The sequence below is a fragment of the Microcaecilia unicolor genome, chromosome 11 (genome assembly GCF_901765095.1).
Source record: "Microcaecilia unicolor chromosome 11, aMicUni1.1, whole genome shotgun sequence".
Taxonomy (NCBI): Eukaryota; Metazoa; Chordata; class Amphibia; order Gymnophiona; family Siphonopidae; genus Microcaecilia; species Microcaecilia unicolor.
In genome coordinates, this window is record NC_044041.1 from 105874950 (window position 1) to 105894713 (window position 19764).

The window sequence follows — 19764 nt, forward strand, 5'->3', positions numbered from 1 at the left end:
CAGTGGGACTTCCCTCTGCTCCATAAACTTAATCCTTAAAAAATTCTATGCAAGTACCTTCTTGGGAAACTTGCAGTTTTCCCTGTGGACTTTTTCCCTTCCAAAAGGTGTAGGAAATTCAATCCTTGGGCAAACCTTGTTCAAACAGATTGACTGCAGGCTTTCTGCCCGATCTTTAAACCTTCAAGACTCTCCTTCACAAATTTGCCCTGGGATCACTTCTTTGCTATACTTGCAGAACCCTCATAAACAACAGTTAAGGAGGTTAAAAGAAAAAAACAGATCTCAAACTTTGATCTAAAAACAAATCCAGGGGGGCGTTTTACTAAAGATTAGCTCGAGTTATCTGTAGCATTGCCCACAGGAATAAAATGGGCCCTGCTACAGATACCTGAGCTAATCTTTAGTAAAAGACCCCCCCCCCCCCCCCCAAGTATTCTGAGTTGCAGGACTGGTACATGCAGACATCATCACAGAGCGATATGAATATATAGAACTAATATAGATGACCCAGCTCTCATTTAACAGCTGAGTGTGGTGCTGCTCTTTGGTGAGGCAGATTACTGAATATTTTTTTTATAATTTGGCTTTCAAGAACTGCATTACAGTTTATAGATTATTTTTAATGTGGAGATAAATGATAGGCTTACTGCAGCTTTCCAAGGTTCAAGACAGAAAACACCCCACCCCCACTCACTGCAGCTTTACTGGGAGCTGATCTAGAGACTGCACTCAGTAGGTACTACGGCACCTAATGAAAAGACCACCATCCCCAATCAGTCACTACACCTCTTCTTTAAACAGCATCATAATTCCTGCAGCTGTACTGAGCTATATATTCATACAGTGATATATTTCTGCCCTAGAAGCCCTGGCAGCGCTCAGAGGGCAGTGCTCCACGTCCCCAATTTACCTTCACAGATGCGTGTGTCCTCATTCAGATAGTACCCAGGAGGACATTCACACTGGAAGCTGCCAAAAGTATTAACACAGTTTCCTCCCTGGCAGAGACCTGGCAGCTCCTGGCATTCATCAATATCTGCACACAACGGGGGAGAGTAACAGTAAATCAGGGGTAATTCCCCAGAAAACATGAGGTGGAAGAATTCTATGGGACCATGGGAAGGGTGACAGAAGATAGCAGAGACAGTCTCATACAGGATCAGTAGATCAGTGGTTTAGCCACAGGTGGGCCCGAGTGGGCACAGGCCCACCCAGCAGTGGATCCCCAAGCCCTGCCAGCTGAATACTCCCAGCATCTCTCCTTCCAGGAGATCATGGGGGGTCACTTAACTCCACTCCCTGACCCTCTCTCCCCTGGTACCATTAAATTCTTTAATTCTTCATTGGCAGCGAGCAGCAACACATTCCCCCTGCTTGCGCCAGCCCGATCATCTGACACAACTTTCTGTTTGCGGGACCAGGAAGTTGCATCAGAGCGAAGGCTCGGAGCCAGCGCAAACAAGAGGAATGAGTTGCAGCTTGCAGGTGGTGAAGACCTAAAGGATTTAAAGGTACCGAAGGGGGGAGGTCGGGGGACTAAAGTTAAGTGACCTCCTGATCGCTGGGGAGGGGGCGAGGTTGTCGTGCCCACCCACTTTGGGCTCAGGCATGCCCAAAAGTGGGTGTCTGGCTATGCCCCTGCAGTAAAAAATGACATAAGCACAGGGCAGCAGAGAAGGGTGCATACGGGAGAATAGAGAAACATTTACACATAACAGTGGAGATAAGTGTGAACAAGGACCACTGGAGTGAGAAATAACTAGAGAACACCAGCACTGTGAGAGCAGAAAGAAGAGATGCATGAGAAAGCAGAGAGAGGGTATACAAGTTTGACAGAAGACAGAGGTGCACAGGTCGGAGAGTGGAATGAGGTATGTGGGATGTGATCCCCACTTTTCCACTGGGGGATTTGTGCACTAAGTACAAAGAGTGACAAGCTTGGCAAAAGTACATTACAGCACAAAGTGACATGATACAGCATGCAGTGACAGGGTCTAGGATCACATGATATCTCACACACGGACGTTTGCATGATATAACATACAAAGTTTGGAGCAATACACAGTCTAATGTGTGAAAACATGGCTTGTGTATAGAGAAAGTTCTCATCTGCTGCATTTCAGCCATGCCTCAGCAGTTCATGAAAGAGAAGGAGAGGTGTTAAACTCACCCTCCAGGATAACAGTGATGGGATTGGGCCTGAAACCTTCTCCTCCAGGACACAAGGTCTTGTATTCCGCTGAAAAAGAAGGGAAAGGTCAGACCCTTTAAGCATAGGCTGCCACCACATACTAATCCGTGGGAAGTTATTATGAACTCAGAGTTTGACTACTGTTTTTTCACAGTATTGCTACCATGTAGAGATTTATTTTTAAGTTCATGCAATATCTTATCAAAATGCTGTTATCAACAGCCACTTATTATCAATATTTATCAGATTTTCCAGAAATACTCTGAATGCTTGCAGTGGAATTACTTTAACTGGTGGTCCCACTACTGGCCTAGAGCTTCACAGTGCTTTATTGTCTTTACTACACACAGGCACAATACTGTGACCTGATATCCCCATCCTGCCCGAAAAGGAAGTTTTTTTCACTTACTGGAGTTAACAGATGGACAGAATTCACACGGGTTACCCCAGGCACGACCCAAAGAACAGCAGCAGGAGGCTCGAGTTACCCCGACACCAATCTCTGCGCTGCAGGAAATGCCCCCATCACCTCGAGGCTGTGTATCCAGGTAACAGTTCCCAATGCGAGTGTCTGGGCCGCACAGGAGAGACAAGAAAAAACAGTCAGTTGCCTGGGCCAGTTCAGGCAACACCACACGGACAGAGCCCAATAGGCATTACTCGTGATGGTAGAGGGAGAAGATGCTTCTTATTGTGGAAGAGAGCTTACTGTGAATAAGTTTAGGTGAGAGATGCTCCAGTCTGTGCTCCACAGAGAAGCCAGCTGTACACAGCACATATTGACAAAGTCCCAACTGAGGTTTTATAAATATAGGAAAACCTGAATCAAGCAGCTCTCATTCCCTTCTGCCAAAATAGGTGAGGGTGAGAGTGATGTATCAGGACTTCGAGTTAAAACCACCTTAAAAAGCAGGGTTTCTTCCAGAGGGACTCAATGTGCACTGCTGGACAGATATGGGAACTGCACTCACCCACACACCCCACCCCGGTGGGATTCAGTTCAAAGTCCTGGGGACAGTTGCAGAGGTAGCTGCCAGGGGTGTTCACACACAGACCATTGATGCAGTTCACAGGATCAGCACACTCATTTATATCTGTAGGGAAAATAGAAGGCTTGATATAAGTGTGGGCCTAGAGAGGCAGGGTAAGGTAACAAGGGTCAGTGTAAAGATTTTGGGGGCAGGAAACTCAGTGTAAATGCAGAAGACTCAGAATAGTGATAGAAATACTTTCTTTCCAACATGGCGGGGGATGGGGGGGTGGAGAAAGGAGTCTAGAATGTATCGTAATACACTAGTCTCTTAAGATTCAAAAGTTTATCTGTGATGCAAGGTGCACTAGTTCGTGCACTAGTTCTACAAGAATGGAATTGTCTAACTAGGGGAGCAATATCCTCCAAAATCTCCTGAAAAGTAGAATTCCAGATATCTATCATGGATTCTGAACTTATCAGAGAGTTATCAATCAACAGCATCAATTTTTGACCAAAATAAATCTGAGTCAGTTTTGCCACAAGTAAAATAACTTTCTTGCTAATGGTTTTTTGTGCTAATATTGCTGGCGGTAAGGCATTAAAATCATTCCTAAGAGGAGCAGTCTTGCAGTCTATCCTGGAGGTCGCTTCCTCTTCCCTTTGAACCTGATTACCCTAGTCACAGGCTTTTTTGCTTCCTCGTTTGTGGCCCTGCTCTGCTACGTGGGCTTCCCTACTCTGGCCTGGTTGGGTTTTTGGGGAGGGCTGGGGTTCTCCTGTGCACTCCTTCATGTGGCCTAAGTTTGGGTGCAGTCAATACAGCTGGCACTTACCTCAGTTCATCTAGGGACAGTATTGAATAACTTTAGCCCTTAGCTTACACAAAGATTTCCCTCCCTGTTGTTGACTTCATTATCATCAGAAACCCTCTTCAAACCCTAATGAAGATACAGCAGCATATATATACAACCCCAGTTCTCCTTTTCATAAGCATAAGTCAATAAAGCATATGTCACATGACTACACATATCCAGTCACATGACCTTGTCTTACTATGTAAGAGGGTCTACAGATGATTTCTCTTGCAGTGGAGAAGGAGCTAAACTAGGGATGTGAGAGGAATTTGGATCTTGTAGAACACTGAATGTTTAGTGCTAATATTCAGCTGAGATAACCGGCTATCTCGCCCTGACTATTAGCAGTTTGTTGGCCAAGCACTATTTAACTGGCCAGAAGCTGTTCCTGGCCAGTTAAATAGTGCTAAATATTGGGCCAATAGAATTTAAAACAAATAGGAATGCATTTACAAGTGCCAATGTAACATTCATGTGTGTAAGTGCAAGGTGCATGCTCGACGGTATTGTATAATACGAGTGTGTAAGTTGCACAGTTGTAAATGCAAGGGGGTATGCACAGGGGGAGGCACATGGGTGGAGAATGGGCACGTGAAACTTTTGCACACATAGAATACTGACATTTACCCAATAAAGTACTACATTTAGGCACATGCACAGATGCCTGCTATTCACATGGCATAAGTGGGAGTGTCTAAATGTGAACTTGTAAATGCCACCTTATGTTAGTCTTCTATAGAGGAATCTGGGCACCCAGATGCCTTCACAGCATTCACGCTCAGTGTGCTGCATTTTGGCACCTAACGTTTAATGGTCTTTATAGAATACTAAAGTTATATTTTGTCATCCATGGCTGCTAAGATGGGACATGTAGACTTATATTCACCTTTGCCTGAGTTTGGATATGTATCTTATAAACCAGTATGAAGGCATTCAGTGGGTTCCTCTCTGGTGATTGTACAGTTGATATTTAACAGAACCCTCCCCAGTACATGTACGCTTAATAATCAACAGGCCCTTTCCCAGCAGTACCTGGGCACTTAGCATTCAGCAAAGCCCCTCCCCAGTACCTGTACATTCAATAATCAGCAGGCCTCATCCCAGTGGTACCTGTGCCGTTAACATTCAGCAGGTCTCTCTCCTAGTGGTTTCTGTACAGTTGATATTAAGCAGGCCTCTCCCTAGTACCTGTACCGTTAGTAATCAACAGGCTCTTTCCCAGCAGTACCTGTGCAGTTGACATTCAGCAGGCCCCATCCCAGTGGTACGTCTCGGACAGGTCACTAGTTCTTGGAAATCTGCAACAGTATACCCTAAAGCCAAGTATCTTTCACAATCTTGGCCTATTACTAACCTACCATTCCTAGCCAAAGTGGTAGAAGCCACGGTCCACAATCAACTTGCAGAATTTATTGAAAACGAACACCCTCCATTCGCATCAAACCGGTTTTTGATAAAACCATAGCACAGAAACTACCCTGTTAGGCATCACCACATATATCCATACCCATCTTGATAACTCGCAGTGTGTTTTTCTTATCTCTCTGGAACTTAGCGCAGCTTTTGATCTGATTGATCGTTCACTATTATTGCAACGTCTTTACACTATAGGCCTCTCAGGAACTGTCCTTAATTGGTTTCAATCCTATCTTGCTAACCATCAGTACCATGTTCACTATAACAATTCTGCTTCTGTCCCTTACTCCCCTGCATCTGGAGTTTCCCAGGACTCCATTCCATCTCTCATTCTATTTAACATTTTCTCTCACCTCTGCTCACGCTGGCCCAAACTCTGGGGTTACATTGTACATTCACGCTGATGATATTCGATTATGCCCCTCCATATATTCTTGTGAACTCACTCATCATATCGTAAGCTGATTACTGTAATTCACTGTATGAAAGTCTTAGGCTTAAAGATTTACATCGCTATCCTGAGCCCCTACGTCTCGCCCCATCCTTGGCCACCTTTAAATCTAGACTGAAAGCCCACCTCTTTAACATTGCTTTTGACTCGTAACCACCTGTAACCACTCGCCTCCACCTACCCTCCTCTCTTCCTTCCCGTTCACATTAATTGATTTGATTTGCTTACTTTATTTATTTTTTGTCTATTAGATTGTAAGCTCTTTGAGCAGGGACTGTCTTTCTTCTATGTTTGTGCAGCGCTGCGTATGCCTTTTAGCGCTATAGAAATGCTAAATAGTAGTAGTAGTAGTAGTAGTAGCTATCCACTAGTGCAGAACACTGCTCTTCGAATAATCCAAAGCCAAGAAATTTGATCACATAACACCGCTTTTAAAGGCATCTCATTGGCTCCCAGTTACTCATCAAATTACATATAAGTTGCTTTTACTGGTCTTTAAAACTTTAGCTTCAAAGGAGCCTCCTTACCGTTTTCAACTTCTGTTACAATATACCCCGCCATGTACTCTTCGCTCTCAAGATCAGAACTTACTCATTGTACCGACCTATAAACAAGTTCTCCATGAGCATAGTTATGCTTCACTCTTTTCCATTCAAGAACCACATCTCTGGAACCTTCTACCCACCTCACTTCAACAACAGACTTCTTTACCATCTTTTAAGACTGAACTTAAAAAAGATGTATTTTGTTAGACTTCCTACCTACAGAGTGCCTTGCTACCTTCCCTGAACTTCCTATTTGTTTGTCCCTCCCCTCTCTTTTTCTTGATTATATGTTCTTCCCCCCTTCCCCCACTCTCTGTTGATTGTCTATGTACACATACTATTATTTTCTCTCTTTTATTTTGGTATTTGTGCATTGTGAGCCGCCTAGATGGAACTTTCGGCTAGCGGATTAGAAAATCTTAATAAACTTGAAACTTGGTATCTATGCAGTTGACATTCAGCAGGCCCCTCCTCAGTACCTGTACATTCAATAATCAGCAGGCCCCATCCCAGTGGTACTTGTGCACTTAACATTCAGCAGGCCCCTCCTAGTGGTATATCTGCAGTTGACATTAAGAAGGCTACTCCCCAGTACCTGTACAGTCAATAATCAGTAGGCCCTTTCCCAGAAGTACCTATGCAGCTGCCATTCAGCAGCCCCCCCTCCCATCTCAGTGATATCTGCAGAGTCAACATTCAGCAGGCCCCTCCTCAGTGGGGCCTGTGCAATTGACATTCATTGAGCTCCTCTCTGGTAGTACCTGTGCAGTTGCCTCCGCTTCGGTCCAGCTCATAGCCATCATCACAGACACACCGGAACATTCCAGCCAGATTTTGGCAGGTTCCAAACACACATATGTTCTGGAATGTGCATTCATCAATGTCTGTAAAAGAGAAGCAGAATGTGAGGGAGTAGATAAAGTTTTCCCATTTGTATCTGCCTACTATGCTGTCACAGATCTTACTCAAGTTGTGATCATCTCTATCTCTCCTTGAAGGTCCCTTCAAACACAGTTTTTAAAAGACATCTAGTCTGTCTGAAAACTGACCACCCATAAGCAGACTAAAAATATGTAGAGGGTTCCAGAGTATGCATACTTATAGTCAGTGCTTTTTTTGTAGAAAAAAAGGTGCCGGTACTCATTATGGGCGGGGTCACCACATTAGCCACACCCCTTATATCAGCCATGGCGCATATAAACAGACATCATTGAAAATATACTAGTATAGGAGAAAAACAATAACTTGTGATTTTTTTTCATTATAAATCATTTCTGTAAGATGTTACAGCTCCAGTATACCCAATGCAAAATAAGACAGCAGATGTAAATTCTCAAATTGGTCAAATTCCAAACACTAAAATGAAAATAAAATGATTTTTTCTACCTTTGTTGTCTGGTGACTGTTTTCTATCCATACTGGTCCAAGTGTCTGATTCTGCTGCTCTCTATCTGTTCTCTTAACTCCGTTTCCAGGGCTTCCTTTCCATTTATTTCTTTACTTTCCTCCTTTCTTCTTCCATGTCCAGCATTTCTCCTCTTTCCCCGCCAACCCCTCCATCCATCCATGTCCAGCAATTCTCCTCTATCTCCTGCTCTGCTCTCCTCTCCATCCATTTCCAGCATTTCTCCTTCCTCCCCTGCCATCCCATCCATGTGCACCTCCTTCCTATCTTCCCTCCCCTCCATGTCCAGCATGTCTCCTCTCTACCCTGCCCTCCCCTCCCATGTCCAGTGATTCTCCTCTCTCCCCTGCCCTTCCCTCCTCTCCTATCCAAGTCCAGCAATTCTATCTTCCCTGCCTTCACCTTCCATCCATGTCCAACAATTCTCCATTCTCCTCTCTCCTCTGCCCAGCAATTCTCCATTCTCCTCTCTCCCCTGCCCAGCAATTCTCCATTCTCCTCTCTCCCCTGCCCTGCCATCCCATCCAATCCATGTCCAGAATGATTCTCCTCCCCTCCCCTCCATGTCCAGCGATTCTCCTCTCTCCCCTGCCCTCCTCTCCTCTCCCCTCCTATCCAAGTCCAGCAATTCTCTCTTCCCTGCCTTCTCCTCCCATCCATGTCCAACAATTCTCCATTCTCCTCTCTCCCCTGCCCAGCAATTCTCCATTCTCCTCTCTCCCCTGCCCTGCCATCCCATCCAATCCATGTCCAGAATGATTCTCCTCCCTCCCCTCCCCTCCATGTCCAGCGATTCTCTTTTGCCCCCTATCCTCCCCCTCCCTTCCATGTCCAGTGACTCGCCCCAGCCTCCACCTGCCCCGAGATCATTCAAACCCCAGCCCCATTTGCCCAGCCCCCCAGCCCCACTTGCCCCCCGACACACACACCCAGCCCCATTTGCCCACACACACACACCCCAGCCCCACTTGCCCACACACCCCCCCAGCCCCACTTGCCCACACAACCCCCAGCCCCACTTGCCCACCCTCCCCTGCCTGCTCCCTTCCGTTTGCTCCTAGCTGTGTTCCCTGCCTTACAAAACTTTTCTTTTTTACCGAAGTCGCGAACTGGCAGCCTGAAGACTGAAGAAAGCTAACAGCAGGCATGCTCGCCTCCTTGCATCGCGTCACTTCGTTTCCCTGCATTCTCAGCGTGTCCCGCCCTCGAGGAAAGGAAATTACATCAGAGGAGGGCGGGACATGCTGAGAATGCAGGGAAATGAAGCGACGCAATGCAAGGAGGCAAGTCTGCCTGCTGTTTGCTTTCTTCAGTCTTCAGGCTGCCGGTTTGCGACTTCGGTAAAAAGGAAATGTTTTACAAGGCAGGGATCACGGCCGGGTGCAAACAGCAGGGAGCGGGCAGGTGATACCCCGGACCCAGAAAAAAGGTGCCGGTACGCCGTACCGGCGCATACCGGCACAAAAAAAAGCACTGCTTATAGTTAATATAATAAGAGGCATTCTTGGGGATGTGTTTAGACAGGATTATAAAATAGCATGTGTACATTGCATTTAAAAACATTTGCAAACTATTACCCAGCCAGATTTAGCCCACACAAAGTGCAGGTGCAAAGCCCCTGAACCAGTTTTACCCATGAGCAATTTTTCCTGGAAAGTGACTACTGACTTCCCCTTTATTTTGTACAAATTTCCCATGGATTTGGATCTGGATGAGCCATTTTGAAAATGGCTCCCTTTATGTCTACCCAATGCATCTTTGAATTCTGCCCCTCTTTTGGCTCCTACCACCTCCTAGCAATGGAACAATGGGCAGACTTTTAGCCATACAGAAACAGAGTAATTTTCAATGTATTTCACCTCTGTAAATTGCTATGCAATTTTCTGCCCATTTCCTGTGAGGAACCTCACTTGTCAAACAAATTGCAAATTCCATTTATGAAGAAAATCTAATGTCGTATAGCAAGTAGACACACACTACAGCTTTCATTCATTAGGAGCTAAGGTCATATTAGTTATTAAACTGCATTATGGAATAACATGCATGATTTGCCCCTTAAAATTACTTAAAGGGCACTAACACAGGTTGTGGTGCTGTAATGCAGTGAAATTTAAGTCATAATAGGTTACATAGTAATGAGATGCAAAATATGTAGAGGAGCTCATTACTATGTAAATTCTATAATGCAGCTTGCAGTGAACACTGCAAGCCATGTTATACCAGGAAAAATACCAAAACCAGCATTATTCATTTATCAAGGGAATCAGTAACCTGTGCAACCGGGTTAATGCCAGTTTGTGATGCCCCTAATAAATCAAGCTGCGGTAAAAGCCTGACTTTTACCTCACCGTGATAACTTCCTCTCTATCTGTGAAGTGAAACCTTGCAGCTGGAGTATCTGCGATACTGTGATCTCCAAGCAGAATGTGCTCTAAATTTGTCATTGGAACACATAAGCATTCTTACCTTGACAGGCCTTGCTGTCCTCAGTAGGGGTGAACCCCATTTCACACTCACAGCGGTATCCTCCTGGGGCATTCAAGCACTGCCCATTATCGCACAGGTTCACATTTTCAGCACATTCATCTACATCTGCAAAGGGACAAAGAGACAGAGCACGCCTGTCAAATGCCTACATGGTGATTCTGAGAAATGGAACACACCTGTGTGATGAGTCTAATAGACAGCACCTGTCTGTCACATATGTGTTAATGTGTCTCACAGAATATAACTATTACATGCCTGCACAGTGCATCTCACACTCACAGACAGAGCACACTTGTCACCTATGTGTTAATATGTCTCAGAAGACACCAATATTACATGCCAGACAGAGCACACTTGTCACCTATGTGTTAATATGTCACAGAAGACAACTATTACATGCCTGCACAATGCATCTCACAGACAGAACACCCCTGTCACATGCCTTTCTCCAATTTGTAATAAATCCTCTATTGGTTAGTTTCATGGAATGTTCCCTAGTTCTAGAACTATCTGAAAAGATAAATGTTTATTATTTACCTGCTCCAGACCACTCATGATTTTATAGACCCTTATCATATTTATTTATTTATTGATTTGGATTTAGCTCCTGCCTGTTTCAGTAGTAGTTCAAGGTGAGTTTTCTGCAGGTATACTATCAGGCACATTTTCGAAAGAGAAGGACACCCATCTTTCGACACAAATTGGAAGATGGGCGTCCTTCTCACAGGGTCGCCCAAATTGGTATAATCGAAAGCCGATTTTGGACGTCCCCAACTGCTTTCCGTCGTAGGGATGGACAAAGTTCCCGGGGGGCGTGTCGGAGGCGTAGCGAAGGTGGGACTTGGGCGTGCCTAACACATGGATGTCCTCGACCCATAATGGAAAAAAAAGGGCATCCCTGACGAACACTTGGATGACTTTACTTGGCCCTGTTTTTCTTACGACCAATGCACAAAAAAGTGCCCGAACTGACCAGATGACCACCACAGAAAATCGGGGATGACCTCCCCTTACTCCCCCAGTGGTCACTAACCCCCTCCCACCCTCAAAAAAAATCTTTAAAAATATTTTGTGCCAGCCTCAAATGTCATACTCAGGTCCATCACAGCAGTATGCAGGCCCCTGGAGCAGTTTTAGTGGGTGCAGTGCACTTCAGCCAGGCGTACCCAGGCCCATCCCCCCTACCTGTTACACTTGTGGTGGTAAATGTGAGCCCTCCAAAACCCACCACAAACCCACTGTACCCACATCTAGGTGCCCCCCTTCACCCGTAAGGGCTATGGTAGTGGTGTACAGTTGTGGGTAATGGGTTTTGGGGGGCTCAGCACACAAGGTAAGGGAGCTATGCACCTGGGAGCAATTTATGAAGTCCTACATCCCAATGGCTTGATTTCATGTGTTTTTCACTTGGACGTTTTGTGTTTTGCACAGTGCACAAAAACATCTAGCAAATAGTCATTTTCGAGAAAAAAAAAGCTAGACATTCCTTACACTTGAATTTTGGACGTTTTTAGCAAAACGGCCAAAGTTGGACTTAGACGTTATATTGAAAACACCCCTCCACGTCAAACATTTATTCATGTAGGTTATAGAAAACTACATACTAAAGAGCTACTTTTAAGTGTGTACATTTACACTCACTACTGATGAGGTGGAAGTGGGCATGCTAACCAACTTATGCTAGTATTCTGTAATGGACTCTTGCCATTAAAGAATTTGTACACAGTGCACTGCATTTTGGCATCTAACTTTTAACACTCTTTATAGAATTGCTCCCTATGGGCCTGATATTCAAACTGCGGGAGTTAGCCAGGCTGACTTCTGCGGTTGGTGCTGAGCTCAGATATTCAGTGTCAGGCCGTTTCAGTCAGTGACTGGCATTGAATATCCGATTTATTTTTGGCTGGTTTAAACATAACCAGATATCAACTACCTCAAGGGAACAATTATGTAACTATCCCACCAATTACGTAACACAAAACCTTATAGGAATAAATGTTATTTTAAATTTTATCAAATTACTCTTTATTAATACAATTATTCCATCATTATTTAAAATCCACACTTTATATAGTCCATTTCAGTTGTATTCATGTTCTTCCAAAATTCATCCCATGGAAGACACTCATTGTGAGAGGACTTTTTTGGATCCACTGTGTGTTTTGCCTTCCAAAATTCATAACATATATTAATGCTGTTTCAGCTCATTGTCCATCAATTCTTTGTACAAACAATTCCTTTCTTGCAGCTCCAAGGAATTGTTTGTACAAAGAATTGATGGACAATGAGCTGAAACAGCATTAATATATGTTATGAATTTTGGAAGAACATGAATACAACTGAAATGGACTATATAAAGTGTGGATTTTAAATAATGATGGAATAATTGTACTAATAAAGAGTAATTTGATAAAATTTAAAATAACATCTATTCCTATAAGGTTTTGTGTTAAACATACAGTAACCAGCCAAGCCGATATTCAGCACCAAACTTAGCCAGCGATGCGCTAAATATCGACGGTTAGGCGGTTATATCATGTGATATAACCAGTTATCTGTTAAGCACTCCTGATGAATATTGCCGGACAGCCAGTTAAGTACCATTTAACTGGCTATGAGCTCTTCCTGGATGGTTAAATGGTTTTAAATATTGGGTGGTATGTGTCTAAGCCTTTAGTATCACATATCTGGGGGACTGAATATGTGAGAACTCTCCCTGCGCCCAACATCCTGTAATGAGTGGAGGAGTGGCCTAGTGGTTAGAGCACCGGTCTTGCAATCCAGATGTGGTCGGTTCAAATCCCACTGCTGCTGCTTGTGATCTTGGGCAAGTCACTTAACCCTCCATTGCCTCAGGTACAAACTTAGATTGTGAGCCCTCCTGGAACAGAGAAATATCCAGAGTACCTGAATGTAACTCACCTTGAGCCACTACTGAAAAAGGTGTGAGCAAAATCTAAATAAATAAATAAATAGGTCCGTATCTGAAGAGGCATGAAAAGGGTGGGGAAGGGAGTGAGGCCTTACCTGAGCAGGAGTATCCATCACCAGTGAATCCCTCTTGGCAGGAGCAACGGTACGATCCGGGAGTGTTCAGGCAGTTGGCGTTTATATTACAATTGTGTTCCTCAGTGGCACATTCATCAAAGTCTAGAAGAGAAGAGACAGGATTTACTGCGTGCACCTACAGGGGGAAATGGCAGCAAGACAACACACACACAATATGCTCTTACTTACCAATACAATTCAGGCCATCCCCAACCCAGCCCATACCGCACTTGCACTTGAAGCTGCCGGGCACATTGATGCAGGTGGCATGCATGTCACAGTTATGGGCCCCCACCTCGCATTCATTGATGTCTGCGCAAAGGAAGGAGAGATGCTGGTCAAATGCAGCACAGACTATCACACACAGTACAGGAGCAAGAAAGGCAGCACAGAACTGTTACCACTAGCACAGGACTAGGACTTGCAGTGCAAAGCTCTCAAAAGAATCATCACACAGTACAGGACTATAACAGGGAGCATCAAGTGGTGACATGCAGTGCACAGTCTTCACTGGCAGCACTGGATTGTTACTGGCAGAGCAGCAGTGTGACCTGAAGAATTGACAACCCCTATTCTTCAGGTCACACTACAGTGGGGTGTCTGCGCAACACAGCAGCGACACCACAAGGATTGACATGCTTCCTGGGATTCTGTCATTCCAGTATTTGTGTTCTCAATGTGCACTCTATACTCCTGGGGGTATTGTGCACCAAATGTTTGAAAATTCTGCATTGATTATTTGGAGTGTTTTTGCACAGAATTTCCCCATCCTAAGGCTTGAAATTCCCTCCTACCTTTTCCCTCCTCAGGTTCCAGCTTCCCCATTCCATCTGTCACTCTAACTGTAGTTCTCTCTCCCTCTAACTCCCAACAAGACCCCTGTCTGCCCCCCCAAGTCTTTTACCTCATACAATACCCCCACTTCTCATTCTCCCTCCCCCCAGGCACCTATTCCTACCTCTTATTCTTCTTCTCTTCAGGCACACTACCTAACCTCTCATTCTTTCTCCTCCTGTCCCCAGTTATCTTTGTATCTCTCCCCAACTTTCCCCCATGGTATACCCTTAAGCTTGATCTCTCCTCACACCAGTGGCACACTCTCACCTTTCTCTGCTCCCCTCCCATCTCCAGGGTACACTCTCAGGTTTCACTGCCTCCCGCCAATCCCAGGGCACAATCTCACCTTGTTCTCCCCTCCTCTCACTCTCCCCATGGCACACTCTCATCTTGCAGGAGCAGAGGGAGGAAGTGGAGCAATCTCTGCGGGGGAGGAGGAGAGAAACCTGATGCCGGCACCTTGCAGAATTATGCACGCGAATTGCAGAATTCTGTGTGTTCTGCAGGGGTGGGGAATTCTGTGCTGCACAGTTGCGCTGAAGTTCCTCAGGAATAATCTATCCATGCACAGGATTAATAACCTCCTCTCTTCCTTGATCTTATCTCTTCCTTCCCCCCTTCAACTCTCGTTTGATATCCCAGTCCTAGCTCCCACGGTCACCTGTTCTACTTCTCCATCTTTTTTTTTTTCCATCAGCCTTTACTCTTCATTCTTTCCCTTGTTTTTGCCTCCTTTACTCATCCTGTCTCCTTCTCATTATCTCTTGTGTGAGATTATCTCTTTTCCATCTTTTGTTTTTTCTTTTTTTCTGTGTCCTTCTGTACAGTGACTCTCTCCCTCTCTTTTACTCTTCTCTTTCTATAATTTGTTCTTTTTGCCAGTGTGTCCACTCAATATTTAGCGCTATTTAACTGGTCAGAGCAGATGCTGACTGGTTAAATAGCGCTTAACCGGCTACCTGCTGATATTCGGCAGGGGATAACTGGCTATCCTCTGCTGAATATCTATGGTAGCGGCTGGCAGATAACCGGTTATATCATGTGATATAACTGTGTATCCAACAATTTTTAAACCGGGTTTGTCAGTCATATTTGGCTGCATCAAACCCTGGTATATCTTTGGCCGGTTTAAAGATAACCAGCTTTGTCTGAATATCGACATAGCTGGTTATCTTCAAACTGCCTGAAAAAAACCTGGATATTCAATGCCAGTCACCGGAAATGATCTGGCATTGAATATCCGGGTTCAGTGCGGACCATGGGAGAGAGCCTGGCTATCTACCATGGTCTGAATATCGGGGACTATTAGCGGTTAGTCTATTTGCGTATCTTTTTCTCTTTCTGTCTCTATTTTGCTCTGCTTTCCTTGCCTCCAACGTCATCTGTGATATCACAGAGGCCAAATTTCAGACTGCAGGAGTTAGACCAGCTAACTCCCGTGTCTGCATTGAGACCCAATATATAATGCCGGGCCGTTTCCAGTGACCGGCATTGAATATCCGGTTTAACATTGGCTGGTCAAGCTGATATTCAGCACTGGCTGGTTAAATTCAAACTGGCCAAAGATATTCTAGGGTTGCACGTGGCCAAACATGGCCACCAATCTTGGCTGGTCACGTTTTAAAAATCAGACGATAGCCAGTTATATTGCTAGCTGTTAACCAGCAATATTCAGCGGTACATGGCCAACCATGTACCAATGAATATCGGCAGATAGCCGGTTTTCTGGCATTTAACAGGCCAGGTGCTGATCCTGGCCCGTCAAATGCTGCTGAATATTGGGAGATAGTGCCTAAAATCTGGCATCAGTCCCCAGACTCTGTCTCTCCAAGGATACAAGTCAGAATGTATCTGTAGGGCAGGGGTTCCCAAACCTGTCCAGGGGTAACCCCAGTCGGTCAGGTTTTCAGAGAGAATGTCCCGCTGCAGGTGCAGGCAGCCTATGAGTGCCGTTGATGTTGCCTGGAGTGGCGGAGAGGGAAGAGACAAGACACACCCCCTATGAAAATTCCTGGGTACATTGCTGGAGGGGGGGGGGGGGGCTCAGGCAGGCACCTTCAGTGACATAACTAGCATTGCACTGCAGAAGGTGCCAATACAAGCCTTTCTCCCCTGTTGATGGAGTGTGATCCTCCTCATGGAAGTTGGGCTCCAGGGCGTGGACTCTGTGTCCTTGTTCTCCTACCTGTGCAGCCGGTTGTGCCTTTCTTCACAGAGTACCCGGGCTGGCAGTGGCAGATGAATGATCCCTTAGTGTTCTCACAATCCCCGTGGAGACAGATGTTGGGGTTCAGGTCACACTCATTCACATCTGGACAGGAAAATATTGTAAAGATTGGGGGTGTTAACAAGAGACAAATCTCTTAGTCACTGCACTGTCCTAAGTGATAGGGACCCTTATGTTCACTGTAAGAACTAGGATGCAGGAGCCTTTAAGCTTAGTGCATGGATCTAAGAGCCAAGGCCTGATCTCAGAGCTCAGTAGCAGAACCCTGCTACTGCATGGCCCGAGTGGTAATTTCATTTTTGATGCATGTCCCCTACGCGCACCAGAAAATAATGTTTATTTTCTGGTGCACAGCGCTACCGGGCACTAGAAGGCATTTGACATGCATAGACCATTACCACCCATTTAATGCTGAGACCTTATCGCTAAGTCAAAGGCTGGTGGTAAGGTCTCAGACCCAAAATGGCCGTGAGTCAATTTTCATTTTGCCACACATCCATTTTCGGTCAAAAAAAAAAAAAAAAAAAAAAAGGCATTTATACAGGTGCGCTGAAAAATGGATCTACGCACGTCCGAAACACATACCTACACTGCCGCAGGCCATTTTTCAGCGCATCTTAGTAAAAGGACCCCTCAGCTAGTTAATTGACAATTTTCAGCACTCAACTGGCTAAGATAATCCCATAAATATAATATTGTGTACAATTCTGGAGACCATATTTTCAAAAAGATATAAACAGAATGGAGTTGGTTCAGAGGGCGGCTACTAAAATGGTCAGTGGTCTTCGTGAAAAAGCGTATGGGGACAGACTTAAAGATCTTAATATGTATACTTTGGAAGAAAGATGGGAGAGGAGAGATATGATAGACACATTTAAATACCTATGCAGAATAAATGCACAGGAGGCGAGTCTCTTTCAATTGAAAGGAAGTTCTGGAATGAGGGGCATAGGATGAAGGTGAAAGGGGATAGACTAAGAAGTAACCTGAGGAAATACTTCTTCATGGAAAGGGTGAAGGATTCGTGGACCGGCCTCCTGGTGGAGGTGGTGGAGACAAAAACAGTATGTGAATTCAAGACAGCTTGGGACAAGTACATAGGATCTCTAAGGGAGTGATAGGGAGAGTAGATTGCATGGATGGACAGACTGGGTAGGCCATATGGTCTTTATCTGCCTTTATTTTTCTATGTTTCAATAAATAGGACTGCATAAAAGTCTGTCCTATATTATGCGGTTTACCACAGTCAGTTAAATGCTGAATACTACACTTAACCGACTATGTTTTCACTGCCTCTGTATAGCCAGAAATTCAATGCCAGAGCCTAGCATGGCCCAGCATTGAATTTTCAGGGATAACGCTGGTGGCAGTCAGTTTATATATTATGAGGGTCCAATATTCAGCGCTATTTAGCTGGCCAGAAGCAATGTTCAATTATTTTGTTGGCTATGGTAACTATGCTTTGTTAATAAAAATTGTTAAACCATAACCAGACAGGAGCCACGAGATAGCCAGTCATCTACATTGAATATTAGCACTTAGCAGCTAGCCAGTAACTGGCTATGCCGCACAACTTAGCCGGTTAAGTGCAAATATTCAGTGCTAACTGGCTAAGTTTAGCAGTTAAGATAGGCCACATAAATAGCAGGCCTATCTTTAACCACTAAGGGCTAGATTTTTTTATATGGCGTCTGAAAAATCCGCACCCAAAAAATTACGCCTAGGTGTATTCTCTAAAGTACACCTAAATTTTATAGAATAGACTTAAATTTCTGCGTGGAATACAGAATACAGCGAGCAGCTCGCCACGTGACTAAATTTGGTCGTGTCCATTTAGGCCATGTTTTACTTGGTGTAAATCCCGACACCTAAATTAGTCATGGATCGGGTGTGTTCTATAGTAATGCACATAGATTTTAGAAATGCCCACACCCTGCCCATGGCCATGCCCCCTTTTCAACTATACGACTTAGAATTTAGGTGCACCATGTTATAGAATACACTTAGTGAGTTGTGTGCGTAAATCTCAATTAATGCCAATTAGTACTGATAATTGCTTTTTAACATCCAATTAACAGTGCTGATTAGCTAGTTAACCGATTAAGTTATGCACATTGTTATAGAATACGCTTCAGTTTCCACTTGGATTTTCAGGCGCCACATATAGAATCTGGGGGTAAGCACTTAACTGATTAGCACGGAATAGTTGCCATGGACAAATCTGAAACCGGATATTCAATTCTGGTCACAACATACAGCCCAGCATTGAACATCCAGGGTTAGTGCCACTGGCGGCTGCTAACCGCACTGCCTGCTGAATATCGGGAGGTGAATATTTTATTTGTGGCCCTGAGTACTTGAAGAATAGGATGATCCTCTACACACCACCAAGGACACTAAGGTCCTCTCATGGACTAGCACTAACCACACCTTCTCCAAAAGACATTACACCATGTGATACCCGCAAGCGAGTCTTCTGCGGAGTAGCCTCCACACTCTGGAAGGCACAAGACTATCTCTACTTCAGGAAGCAGGTGAAAGCTTGGCTCTTCAATCACAAGGAGTGACAGGGGCTACACATACTGCAGCAGGACATGTTTATCAACTCCTACCCTGTCTGACCTCATGTGCAACGTTCTTTAAATTAGTCACCTTACTTTCTAACTCCTCTTACTCTCTTACCTATCTACATGTTAACCATCTCTCTGACCTCATATGCAACTTTCTTTAAATTAGTTACCTTACTTTCTAACTCTTCTTAATCTCTCACCTATCTATATGTTCCATCTTTTCTTATACCCTTCACTGTCAATTAAAATGTTCTATTACATATTGTGTTGACATTGTAAGTAGTATTCTATGCCATACTTTGTATTGTTATGTGAATATTTTTACTGCTGTAATTGCCCATTGCTCATGTTTGATCTATTCTTACTGTACACCGCCTTGAGTGAATTCCTTCAAAAAGGCGGTACATAAATCCTAATAAATAAATACATACATAAATAACAATAGGTCCTTGTTGATGGATACTGCATCAGGAAGCTCCCCTTCTCATAGCTGTGTCAACTGCACTAAACACCCGGCTGATGACCTACAAGTGCTTGACAGTATAGAAAATGTGTGTCACAAATATTTTGAGACCATGATTCGGTCAGCCCGAAGTGTTTGATTCTCACCAATGCAGGTCTTCATGTCCAGGGATGCCATGAATCCATCAAAGCAGAGACAACGGTATTCCCCAGGGATGTTGGTACACTGGCCTCCATCGCAGATATCTGGGCTGTCTTCACACTCATCAATATCTAAAGAACGAGATGGAGAAAT

At 44.5% G+C, this 19764-nt stretch overlaps 1 protein-coding gene across 1 annotated transcript in view; it reads right to left on the bottom strand.

Moving 5' to 3' along the window:
• LOC115480232 (fibrillin-2-like) overlaps positions 1–19764 on the bottom strand; it is a 296051-nt gene that overhangs the window by 81804 nt on the left and 194483 nt on the right. Inside the window, exons 29-38 of the mRNA XM_030218752.1 lie at positions 19617–19742; positions 16396–16521; positions 13563–13685; positions 13353–13475; positions 10305–10430; positions 7195–7317; positions 3166–3288; positions 2604–2765; positions 2174–2242; positions 914–1039 (exon numbers count right to left, since the gene is read on the bottom strand). Coding sequence (XP_030074612.1) covers positions 914–1039; positions 2174–2242; positions 2604–2765; positions 3166–3288; positions 7195–7317; positions 10305–10430; positions 13353–13475; positions 13563–13685; positions 16396–16521; positions 19617–19742 — 1227 coding nt within the window. The remainder of the gene's footprint in view (positions 1–913; positions 1040–2173; positions 2243–2603; positions 2766–3165; positions 3289–7194; positions 7318–10304; positions 10431–13352; positions 13476–13562; positions 13686–16395; positions 16522–19616; positions 19743–19764) is intronic.